At 42.7% G+C, this 13,101-nt stretch overlaps 1 protein-coding gene across 2 annotated transcripts in view; it reads left to right on the top strand.

Annotated features, from left to right (window-relative positions):
• The first annotated feature begins 2,671 nt into the window (after nucleotides 1–2,671).
• Nucleotides 2,672–13,101, top strand: part of LOC109872945 (pyruvate carboxylase, mitochondrial-like) — an 85,190-nt gene continuing 74,760 nt past the window's right edge. The window contains exons 1-6 of one of the 2 annotated variants that reach the window (XM_020464379.2): nucleotides 2,672–3,287; nucleotides 9,804–9,945; nucleotides 10,066–10,250; nucleotides 10,370–10,535; nucleotides 10,716–10,861; nucleotides 10,961–11,078. In XM_020464379.2, coding sequence (XP_020319968.1) covers nucleotides 9,804–9,945; nucleotides 10,066–10,250; nucleotides 10,370–10,535; nucleotides 10,716–10,861; nucleotides 10,961–11,078 — 757 coding nt within the window. In that variant the 5' untranslated portion in view covers nucleotides 2,672–3,287. Of the gene's footprint in view, nucleotides 3,293–9,803; nucleotides 9,946–10,065; nucleotides 10,251–10,369; nucleotides 10,536–10,715; nucleotides 10,862–10,960; nucleotides 11,079–13,101 lie in introns of both variants that reach the window. The other variant, XM_020464378.2, reaches the window with a different exon arrangement.

The raw sequence follows: 13,101 nt of genomic DNA, 5'->3' as shown, positions 1-13,101 counted from the left end.
TGTGATGAAAGAAATAAAAGCTGAAATAAATCATTCTCTCTACTATTATTCTAACATTTCACATTCTTAAAATAAAGTGGTGATCCTAACTGACCTAAAACAGGGAATTTTTACTAGGATTAAATGTCAGGAATTGTGAAAAACTGAGTTTAAATGTATTTGGCTAAGGTGTATGTACACTTCCGACTTCAACTGTTAATACATTGTCACAGTGAACGCTTGTCTCAAATACATTGTTACAGTTGTTGGTTAGCAAGCTAGTGAATTTGAGCCATATTAGCATAGACATGATGTTCAAAACAAGACGGTATCAAGAACAAGATAAAACTATCTGAAATGAGCCTCGTACGATTCCCCACATGGCAGCTTCTTGTCATTGTTGCTAGCTAACTGACCATTCAGAAATAATAATTCTGATAATAGTTCTTGACACAAACTGGTACGCTTGGCACCTACTACCATATCCAGTTCAAATGCACTTAAATATTTTGTCTTGCCCATTCACCGTCTGAATGGCAAACATACACAATCCATGCCTCAATTGCCTTGGCTTAAAAATCTTTCTTTAACCTGTATCCTCCCCTTCATCTACACTGTTTGAAGTGGATTAAACAAGTGACATCAATAAGGGATCATAGCCTTCACCTGGTCAGTCTATGTCATGGAAAGAGCAGGTGTCCTTAATGTTTTGTACACTCAGTGTATAAATCATTGCTGTGCACATTGATTGATGTTGGGTATAGCGAATAGCACACAGTAAATTCCAAACATTAACCAGAAGCATATACTACAAAGCAGAATCAATAAATTAGCCAGCTAACTTAATATATTGTGCAAAAACGTTTTATTTTTTTTAGAAAGATGAGTTGAATGGGCATGGTCTAATTGACTCAACATCCAGAAACAACGTTTAGCCAAAGACAGTCAGTGGTGGAAAAAGTATTACATTTTCATACTTGAGTAAAAGTAAAGATACCTTAATAGAAAATGACTAAAGTAAAAGTGAAAATCACCCAATAAAATACTACTTGAGTAAAGGTATTTGGTTTTAAACTTACTTAAGTATCAAAAGTAAATGTAATTGCTAAAATATACTTAAATATCAAAAGTAAAAGTATAAATAATTTAAAATTCCTTATTTTAAGCAAACGAGATGGCACCATTTTCTTGTTTTTTACATTTAGAGGTAGCCAGGGGCTATTCTCCAACACTTGGACATCATTAACAAACGAAGCATGTGTGTTTAATGAGTCTGCCAGATCAGAGGCAGTAGGGATAACCAGGGACGTTCAATTGATAAGTGCGTGAATTGGATCATTTGGTCCTGCTAAGCATTCAAAACGTATCAAGTACTTTTGGGTGTCAGGGAAAATGTATTGAGTAAAACGTACATTATTTTCATTAGTAATGTAGTTATGTAAAAGTAAAAGCTGTGAACATTTTAAATAGTAAACCAAAGTACAGATACCGAAAAAACGACTTAAGTAGTACTTTAAAGTATTTTTACCTAAGTACTTTACACCCCTGAAGACTACAGTATGAAGATAGGCAGTGTTTGCCTTGGAGGACTGAAATAGGTGCCGGTGTTATGCCGAAAATCTCCCCCCTGCCAGAATCCCCCTTTGTGTTCTTCATTGCTGCGACTTGCTTGCTAGTTGAGATTTCTGCTCTTCATTCCGTTTTCAGTTTAGCCTACATTTCACTGATCTTAGTAGCAGAAATCATTTTTGTCTGAGTTTTCGGATTGGCTATTTGTTTCAAGTGTATGTGGCGGTTCTAGCTTGTATGGCGCCCTGGGCGAATCCCCCCTTCAGCATCCGCGACCGCCCCCGTGCCGCTCCCTGCAAGATGCCGCCGGTACTGATTTTGTATTAGTAGATAAATAAATAAATACATCTATTTGGCAAAATTAATCTCTCACATGTCTTATTCGACGAATATTTAGTCTTTGCGTGTCAAAAAAGATACACGTCAAATAAGCTTGTTGCGTTCATATTTTCTTACGTAGTTGTTACACATTGATTACACTAATCACTAGTATTTCATGTCACAACATTCATCGATACGTATGCGATGATGCTGGTGAAGTTGTCACACGCACCCACAGTGCTGTTCATTAAAAAAAGCTAGCGTGCTCACGGATGCAAACAATGTTCTTCCCCCAAAAGATAGCAAAACGACAATTTGTTTCAGTAGTAGCTAACTATATAGCTAGGTGTCATCATCTAAAATAACCCCCTTTTATAAAACAGCTCTCATTTGATTAATGGTTGTCGGACCCATATATGTAAAACTAGCCACAATAGTGGACGTTGCGGTTAGCCTTCAAAATAAAGGTATGTCATTGACAGTGATGCAAATTACACTCTGGCACTCCGGATTGAATTTACGAACCTCGCCCTAAATCAAACACTGTGACGATAGGGGATTTTTATTGGAGAAGCAGTTTTAGCCTATCACACTTGTAGGCGATGTTGGCTAGTTTAACTCAAGTCATTGGGTCTAACGATTCTCGCGCCACACGGCGCATGTGCACGCAGTCATATCACAGGCACTCCTTCGATATAACGTTGTTTTTGACGGAAATGATAACGTGTCAGTTTGTCACTTTCACGAGGTTTGAGTAATAACATGGCCGACTACTTAAGACACGGCCTCGGATCTAGGTTGTGCCTTTAGATTTAGAGAAAATGAACAAATATGGAAGAACATTTCACTTCTCTTATTGACTTCTCAAACCCAGGACTGGTCTGTTTCGCAAGCGTTCCCGGATGTCTCGCGATGTTGCGTCAATGGGTTTAGAAACTCAGGGGTTTAGCTTCGGAATCAATAGCTATTTCTAGTTGTTTTATCAAAGTTAGCTGGCTAACACCTTGATAGTATACACCTCTGTAAAACAGAGACAAAATAAATGGATATATAGATCAGGCCCACTGGATTCTCTATGGCCCCGGGTGCGAGCGTATTAATGGGCGTAATCAAGATAACCAATAGCAAGGGGGTGGGCGAGTCGTCTGAGTGGGTCAGACGTCTCAGGTAAATAGACAGCTAGCTTGTCTTTCAAACCCCAGACTTTTTTCTGTCATCAACCGTGACTGCAAGCTAGGGTGCACAGAAAACAAACAAAAACACGATCTGAGGGGAACCTCCGTCATCTCACAGTACCCAGCTAGCTAATTACGTTGATTGAAGAAGAGAGTTATCTGCCAGCAACAGTCAATAGCGACACCCGACACTCCTGCTAACGTCAGATAGCCACAGATAGTTAGCTGGGAGACTTTCAAGCGGTAAGGTAAGTTTGTTTGCATTGACGTTACAAGTCTTAGATAATGTTTTTTTTGAGGGGGGTTGTCACCCTTGCTTATCCCGAGGTAGTTGGTCAATATCCATCCATCAAATCATATTACTGCAATGTCTTTGCGTGCAGCTACAGCTGTTTGATATTAGCTATCAAACAGTTGCTTAGCTAGCTATGCCAGCTAGTTGATTTGGAGAGTTGGTTAGTGAGGTGGCTGCATCAGGGGTAAAAATGGGTATTGCATCTGCATCTCTCCAAAATGATGGTGACATTTCAACATTTAGAATTCTCTACCACCTTTAAACGTTTGGACTCAAGAAAATAGTTACATCGATTCTCTATGTTCTGATACGTCGAACGTGAGAACATTGAGATTGATTTGTTTGCTCTTTCTATCAGTGAAGAGCCTTGACTTTGTCGCACCAGGTAAAGTTGCTGGAAGATTCCGTCCCTACAGTTGTGCTTGATTACAATGAGCTCCACTGGGATCGGACAGCATGACAGTGTAGCGTAAGACACCATGGAGCACTTGAAAGATATGGCTTGAAAAAACATACCTTAATTCAGGGATGAGAAATTAGTTGTACTCCGAATCGTCCCATTATCCCAACTGTTACACTGGGAAGATTGAACAGAAAGACTGAAATGGCACTAAATAATAAAGTGAATGACATGTCCACCTAATGCCGGACAGGACTGATGAATGACTGCTTGGTGGCTGGCAAGCTCGGTGGTAGGTAGGTTGATGTCATGGTACAGTGGACTGCACCCACTGTGATAAGTGACACATTAAAGCCATCCAAGTACCAAAATACATCTTCTCGGAGGATACAAGGTACTCCTTGAAATGAAGTAACATAGTAGTAATCTCTTGGAAATGAGGCCATATCTTTTATGATCTATCTTAGATAAAATCACTTCTAATCGCTTTAGAGCCCTCAGCAAAGCTCACCTCCGGCACCTTGACTTGAACTACTCCCCGTATGGGTGCAGGTACAGGGCACCTGCTTACTGCAAAAACAGGACTCAGACTGGTCTAGATACTGTACTGTAGGACTGGGCGATATGACAATATATGTTGTGTGACGATAGAAAAACGTCTATCGTTTCATATTGTGATCTCGTTTATTTCTTTGTCGCAAATCACACTCTTTATGGCAATATTTTTCGTCAATTGGATAACGCTTTGCATTCTTCCACATGTGCGGTGGGGAAGGAAATCTGCAACACAAACAAACATGGAAGAGAGCGAACGTGTCACGGAGACACTGAGCTCGTACCTAAAACAGGGGCAACTTCGGTTGCATGGACGTGGTTTGGATATGAAAAGTCTGACACGGACCCGAAAACGGTCTCCTGCAAAATATGCCGCAGGCCGGTCCCGACAACCGGCTCAAACACCACTAACCTCTTACCACCTACGCATATCATGTGAAACATTGTGGAGAGTCTACGGATGAGACCCAAAAAAGTACATCCGAGTGCTCAAAACAAACCCCCCCCCCCCCCCCCCCAAACTCAGACGTTGCAAAGAATCCCGAAGATGGAAGGAGGTAACGGCAGCTGTTATAACTTACATCTGCAAAGACATGGCCCACATTTACACGGTCGAGAAATGAGGGTTTCGTGAGTTGGCGCTAACATTCGACCCAAGGTACCGAATGCAAACTGATGTGGGACACGTATTAATGCCAAAATAACATGCAAAACGGCCAAGCCCCCAAAGAAATAAATATATATAGCCCAAAAAAATTAGGCCTATATTTTGTTTGCAACTATAGTTGAAAGTGTTTTCTATTTACTTTTGTAGATTTTATACATTCATATTTTATATTTTGTTACATGCTTAATTGAAAATTTGCACAGGTTCTACATAAAATAAATAATCAAATATGAGAAAATACCTTTTATTTGTTGAGTGTAATTAAAAATGTAATGTAAAGGCCTATTTCTTATGTAGTATTTTATATAAACTCTCTATTCTTTGAATTTACAGAAAATGTGCTATATCGTGATCAGGATATGAAATGGCCTATACCGGTATATGAGATTTTGGCCATATCGCCCAGCCCTACTGTACTGTATAGCAATGTTAGGCATGTCACTGTGAATTAATTTACTGTTGTACAGTTTAAGTTGGAAGTTTACACACACCTCAGCTAAATACATTTAAACTCAGTCATTCACAATTCCTGACATTTAATCTGAGTAAAAATTCCCTGCCTTAGGTCAGTTAGGATCACCACTTTATTTTAGGAATGTGAAATGTCAGAATAATAGTAGAGAATAATTTATTTCAGCTTTTCTTTCATTACATTCCCAGTGGGCCAGAAGTTTACATAGACTCAATTATTGTTTGGTAGTATTGCCTTTTAAATTGTTTAACTTGGGTCAAATGTTTCAGGGAGCCTTCCACAAGCTTCCCACAATAAGTTGGGTGAATTTTGGAAGCTGTTTCTCGGTCCCAGCTTTGATGCACCTGTGGTGACCTCGCTTTCTGGATGTGGCGGCAGGTAGCCTAGTGGTTAGAACGTTGGACTAGTGACCAAAAGATTGTAAGATGAAATCCCCGAGCTGACAAGGTAAAACAATCTGTCATTCTGCTCCTGAACAAGGCAGTTAACCCACTGTTCCTATGCCGTCATTGAAAATAAGAATTTGTTTTTAACTGACTTGCCTAGTTAAATAAATGTAAAAAATAAATAGCGGTGTGAACAGGCATTGGCTCGGCTGGTCACACCGCTATCATCCAGAAGGCGAGGTCAGTACAGGTGCATCAAAGCTGGGACAGAGAGATTGAGAAACGGCTTCAGCTACCTTGTCAAATGTAGACTTCCCGCAGCACTCTTCTCAGTAAGTCAGAGGTCATTCTTATCTGTTTAATGGTTGTCTACAACATCAACTCCTTGCACTACAATTGTCATTTATATAACTCACCAAGTTTCCACAAGAAAAAAAGTTGTCGAATGAAGGTGTTGAGTGATTGTCAAGAGCATGTCGGCTCTGGAGTAATCTGTGCCAGATGAGTTGATAAAGTTTGAGGCTTTGTGTTTCTTCAATAGCGCTTCCATACCTGTATGTTTATACCTGCATGGGGGTCGGGGGGTTTAGCCAACAACTTTGTCTTGTTACTATTGCACTCTGGTTACAATCAGTACTTTCAACAAAAGTATCTCTTGGGTACTGCATTCCAGAATGTTTAGGATTTAGCCTAGTCTCGATGTAATAAAACAACTTTTGTGAAGATAAAAATGAACAGGCTACAAACTTTGTTGTTTTGTTAGTGGGCTATAGGCCTAGTAATGGATGCCACCACTTTGTTGAACTGGGTTGGTGTTTATATGCATGTTAAATCTGGTTTTAAGACAATTGCCCTAACAACATGTTCAGTCATGTTGACTCCCCACTCTCGTATTTCTGTTCTGGAGTGGAAAAGACCAGCACAGAGATAAATGTAGGCACGTTTTATTGAAAATGTAAACCACCTTGTTCTGCCTGTTGTAGCCGGTTTTCATAGTTGTCAGCAGACTGACCTTGTTGAACTATTTCTCTATTAGTGTCTTCTTTCCAGATGAGAAATGGCCTAGCCTAGTTGTCACAATATTGACTACTCTAACTGGCAACTTGTCCAACCCTTGACTGTACACGTTTGACTCTCCAATGAGGTAATACTACATAATTTGAAATACATTTTAATTAGGTTTGACAAACCAACCTTTTTTTCTCTCTGTGTAGTATTAATAACTCATTGGTGAGTCAACCTTGTCTGGAAAGAAGACACTGTAGGTGAGAATGGAGAGACTGTTCAACAAGGTCAGTCTGCTGACGGGTGCTCCTTTTGGTGCCAGACTTTCTCTCCAGAGCCCTCGTTAAGCCATAAAGCAAACGCACCCTGTCAGCTTGAAACCAGAACACATTGAAATACATTTGCAGCCTATTCTTGCCGGGGAAAAAACTGTACAGGAATGGTTGACAGGGGACATTAGTTGTAGGCAAAAATGTGCTAGGCTGTATTACAGTAGGCTGCCCTTTACCATGTTGCACAAGTGAGTGGACAAGAGGAATGTCATCAAGAATATAGTCTTTCATTTGGCCCACTTTCTTTCATTCAACCACAGACTTTATTTAGGATCACAAGTGCTGAGCTTGTTATGACTGATCAATGACAATCTTTAGCTCCTGTTAAAACATTTGCTGTTTAGACCTAGCGTTTGGTGTTTGGATGGACTGTTATGATCCAGGACCCGGCTTTCAGATAGTGATGGAATTTAGGCTTAACGAGGGTTTTAAAGATACAATTTTCTCACAAAGGCCGAAGATGTAACACGCGTTTCCCAAAACACCACGCAGAGAAGAACGGTCACTAAGTGCATCGTCGGAGCATGTCGATACTGATAGGATCGAAAGAAAGGGAGTGCTGCTCTCAGATCAGCTTTCTCCGGTCAAATCTTAACACTTAACATGAATTATTTCACAATATTGACGATGGATCCGCTCCTAAAGGGAGATTACCACCTTATGGCTGCCAATATTGAGGCAGCTTATTATACTGAGCAAAAATATAAATGCAACATGTAAAGTGTTGATCATGTTTCATGAGCTGAAGCGAAAGATCCCAGACATTTTCCATGTGCACAAAATGCTTTTCTCTAATTTTCTGCACACATTTGTTTACATCCCTGTTAGTGAGCATTTCTCCTTTTGCCAAGACTATTCACCTGCGGGATCATCTGAGACCAGCCACCTGAACAGCTGATGAAACTATGGGTTTGCATAACCATATAATTTCTTATACAATCTGTCAGAAACCGTCTCAGGGAAGCTCATCTTCGTGCTCGTCTTCCGCACCAGCATCTTAACCTGACTGCATTTCTGTGTCGTAACTGACTTCAGTGGGCAAATGCTCACCTACGGTGACCACTGGCGCGCTGGAGAAGTGTGCCCTTAACGGATGAATCCCGGTTTCAACTGTACCAGTCATATGGCAGATGGTTTGCTGACGTCAACGTTGTCAACAGTGCCCCGTGGTAGAGTTGAAGTTATTACACTCAGCTATGGGCAGGCATAAACTACAGACAACTAACACAATTGCATTTTATTGATGGAAATTTGAATGCACAGAGATACCGTGATGAGATCCTGAGGCCCATTGTCGTGTCATTTATCTACCGCCATCGCCTCAGCATCATAATGCACGACCCCCCCCCCCCCCATGTCGCAAGGTTCTGTACACAATTCCTGGAAGCTGAAAATGTCCCAGTTCCATGGCCTCCGTAGTCACCAGATATGTCACCCATTTGAGCATGTTTGTTTGGGATGCTCTGGATCAACGTGTGTATGACAGCGTCTTCCATTTCCTGCCAGTATCCAGCAACTTCACACAGCCACTGAAGAGGAGTGGGACAACATTCAACATGCCACAATCAACAGCCTGATCGACTCTATGCGAAGGAGATGTCGTGCTGCTTGAGGCAAAAGGTGGTCACCGGATACTGACTGGTTTTCTGATCCACGTCCCCTACTTTAAGGGGACGTGGATCCTACGCCTTAAGATGCGTTTTGGGAAACCGGGCCCTGTTGTATCGACCCTGATCAACCTCTTAGTGTTGATCAGTTGGCATGTTCATGGGAATACTTACGCAGATTTGGTATATCCTTGAATTGGATCTGTAGAACTGCTGGTCGGACCATGTAGTCTGAACTCTGTTACTGCTACTGGAGTTCAATGTGGCTTCTGTGTCAGAGGACCAGTCTCATGATGGTTACAACAACAGGCCAACAGTTTTTGGATACTCCGAAGGGTTTTGATTGATTTGTGAGCTAGGGTCGTGCGTTAGCATAGTTGGACCATTCAACAATTTTATATTTAACTTTTTAAGTTCAAGTTCAAACCTGTTCATTTCCCCTTGGCCTTTTTCTTAAGGAATCAGCTATTGCCACATTGAGCTTCTAACTACAGGCTAACCAATTTCTTAGGCAAATTTTCTCTGGCTATTGCAGTCTTCCTGTGAATAATGGGAATGTTGAACGTTTCTACTCCTCTCCAGAGGTCTGTGGTCAGTGTTTATAAATTGAGGCTGTCTCTGTCCACTCCCCACTACTCTCCTTACTGTTACTTGCACTCCTTCCAAGGCAATTCTGTCTTTTGGTGTCTTGTGCTGATATTTTTAATCACTGTACTTGCCCGATGCCAGTGGAATGTAAACAGCTGACTAAACTGTAGAAATGGCCATCTACTCTTCCCAAATTATTTCCAAGGTAAAGGAAGCGTTAGCTATAAATCGCTCACGATTTAGATAGTCCTGTCTGCGTCTTTTAATGCAACACTTGTTTGCTTTACAGCCATAGGCGATCTCCTTGACAAGGTTGACATTTTTAGTGTCTTAAGTTAGACTACATACTACTGTGTACATAGGTCAGGACCTGTGTTGCATCATGCATAGGCTGTCAGTTGTTTACTCATTCCTTCCTGTTCTGTCCCCCCCCCCGTCCTCGACCTGTGTAGATGCTGCTGCAGGTTGGAGGCATGCGTTCGGCCCTGGGGCTGCTGGCTGTCAGGAGGGCATGCTGCTTGTCCCGTTCCAACCACACCTCCCCTCGTACTCTGGAGTACAAACCCATCAAAAAGGTTATGGTGGCCAACAGAGGTACAGTAACCATTCTCCCACCCTGGCCATTCTGTAGACACTGAAATTGTCAGCCAAAGTCTTAGAGTTTCCTCTCACCACATAATTCAATCTCCAGCTGACTAATTCAACCGCTTGTAGGTGAGATTGCTATCCGTGTGTTTCGGGCCTGCACTGAGCTGGGGATCCGGACGGTGGCTGTCTACTCTGAACAGGACACAGGCCAGATGCACAGGCAGAAGGCAGATGAGGCTTACCTCATAGGGAAGGGCCTGCCGCCCGTGGCTGCCTACCTGGACATCCCTGACATCATCAAAGTGGCCAAGGTCTGATATTTTAATATGCGTCTTTTCAAACTTTTCTGAACCAATTCTCACTACGTTTTAAGATCACACCTTTACGCTGTCTTGCCACAACTTTGTCGTATCATATATTTTATTCTCAGGAGAATGATGTGGATGCCATCCACCCTGGGTACGGCTTCCTGTCTGAGCGATCAGACTTTGCCCAGGCGTGTGCCGATGCTGGGGTACGCTTCATTGGCCCTTCCCCTGAAGTGGTGCGCAAGATGGGAGACAAAGTGGAGGCTCGAGCCATCGCTATCCGTGCAGGTAAGCTGGACACACTGCCATTCTCAGGACTGTCTGATGGACGTTTGTTTCATCTGAGTTTTTTTAGGTTTTAAATCAGCAGCATCCTCAAACAGTCTTGCTGACATTGTGTACAGTTAAGTAAAAGTTTATTTACACTCAGCTAACTTCATGATGTTAGATTTTTTTCTTTTCTTCCAGGGGTCCCAGTGGTACCAGGGACAGATGGCCCCGTCACTTGCCTGTCGGAGGCCCAGGAGTTTTCCAACACCTATGGCTTTCCCATCATCTTTAAGGCTGCCTACGGTGGTGGGGGCAGGGGCATGAGGGTGGTCAAAGAGTACGAGGTGAGTAGAGATACCTGCGCGTAAGTAGGGGCTCCAATCTGAGTGTTTTTGTCTTTGTGCTGTTTGACTTGTTGATCCCCCGTCGGTCGACGTGTGTAGGAGCTGGAGGAGAACTATCAGCGTGCGTACTCTGAGGCCCTGGCTGCATTTGGGAACGGTGCTCTGTTTGTGGAGAAGTTCGTTGAGAGACCCAGACACATTGAAGTGCAGATCCTGGGTGAGTTTGTTCGCTCAACTGTTTTTGGGGGACATTATGATTCTGTATTTTATTAGGATTCCCACTAGCTACTACTAAAGCAGCAGCTGCTCTTCCTAAGGCCCACACAAAACATGACATAATACAGAACTTTCATGGACAAGAACAGCGCAAGGACAGAACTGCATGCATTTAGAATAAGAATACACGCTTGAATACATGTATGCCTTAGTTTTCCATGCGTCAAGCATTCACTATAACGGCTGTGCTGCAGCCATTCATTTTCCCATATTGCGATCCTTTACTCCTGTCACAATTGCTTTGTCCTGAGCAGGTCCTGCCATCCTAATCTCACAGCACCAGTTGTTCTGTAAACACCAGAGAGAATCTCACATCAGGAACCATCCGTGTCCTTGATTCTTCCTTTTTGACGTCAGTGCTATGCATAATCATGTGATTCATGAATGCTACTGAATGCAAGTGGAACTCACGGAAATGGAAATGCAATAATCATGTTGAGTTTCACCCCCCGTTAACTCCTGCTCAGTTTCCCTGGTGTGGACAGAGCCTCATTGTATGTCGCTGCAACAAAGTTTCAGCCCAGTTATGTTCCCCTGATGTGAATGCAGCAACCTTGACCCGGATGGAGTTGCACCGCGCTCAGCCAAATCCCCCTGAAGTGAATAAAGCTACGTTGTCGTCTACAGTTACCGCCGTCAATTGGTTTCTTGGGTTAACATGTAATCTCTTGAATCATATGGAGTTGTGCCAAAGTTTCACTCCCGCTAGGTTCCATTACATGAATGCAGCAGATTTGAATCGTGTGGAGTTTCCTCCTGCTAAAGGTTCAACTTAATGGTTTCCACCTTAGCAACTTGTTTTACATTTCCATTTTCATTCCCCAGCAGCATCCAACAATATACAGGGCATTCAGAAAATATTCAGACCCCTTGACTTTTTCCACATTTTGTCTTATTCTAAAATTGATTAAATACCCCGTAATGACAATGCAAAACAGGTTTTTAAAAATGTTTGCATATGTATGAAATATTACATTTACATTAATATTCAGACCCTTTACTCAGTACTTTGTTGAAGAACCTTTGGCAGCGATTACATCCTCGAGTCTTGGGTATGACGCTACAAGCTTGGCACACCTGTATTTGGGGAGTTTCTCCCCTTCTCTGCAGATCCTCTCAAGCTCTGTCAGGTTGGACGGAGAGCGTCTCTGCACAGCTATTTAAGTTTCTCCAGAGATGTTTAGGTCCGGGCTCTGGCTAGGCCACTCAAGGACATTCAGAGACCTGTCCCTGAAGCCACTCCTGTGTTGTCTTGGCTTTGTGCTTAGGGTCGTTGTTCTGTTGGAAGGTGAACCTTCGCTCCAGCCTGAGGTCCTGAGCGCTCTGGAGCAGGTTTTCTGACTAGTCTCCCAGTCCCTGCTGCTGGAAAAACATCCCCACAGCATGATGCTGTCACCACCGCTTTACCATAGGGATGGTGCCAGGTTTCTCCAGACATGACACTTGGCATTCAGGCCAAGGAGTTCAATCTTGGTTTCATCAGACCAGAGAAACTTGTTTGTCATGGTCTGTTACTCCTTTTAGGTGCATTTTGGCAAACTCCAAGCGGAGTGGTTTCTGTCTGGCCACTACCATAAAGGCCTGATTGGTGAAGTCCTACAGAGATGGTTATCCTTTTGGAACGTTCTCCCATCTCCACAGAGGAATTCTGTAACTCTGTCAGAGTGACCATTGGGTTCTTGGTCACCTCCCTGACCAAGGCCCTTCTCCGCCGATTGATCAGTTTGGCCGGCCGGCCAGCTCTATGACGAGTCTTGGTGATTCCAAACTTCTTCCATTCAAAAATGGAGGCCACTGTGTTCTTGGGGACCTTCAATGCTGCAGAAATGTTTTGCTACCCTTCCTCAGATGTGTGCCTTGACACAATCCTGTCCCGGAGCTCTACAAACAATTCCTTAGACCTCATGGCTTGGTTTTTGCTCTGACATGCACTGTGGGACCTTTAAATAGACAGGTGTGTGCCT

Source organism: Oncorhynchus kisutch, linkage group LG28, assembly GCF_002021735.2.
Source record: "Oncorhynchus kisutch isolate 150728-3 linkage group LG28, Okis_V2, whole genome shotgun sequence".
NCBI classification, from domain to species: domain Eukaryota; kingdom Metazoa; phylum Chordata; class Actinopteri; order Salmoniformes; family Salmonidae; genus Oncorhynchus; species Oncorhynchus kisutch.
The sequence above is the reverse complement of the archived record's forward strand: the minus strand, read 5'-3'. Positions and strand labels throughout refer to the sequence as shown.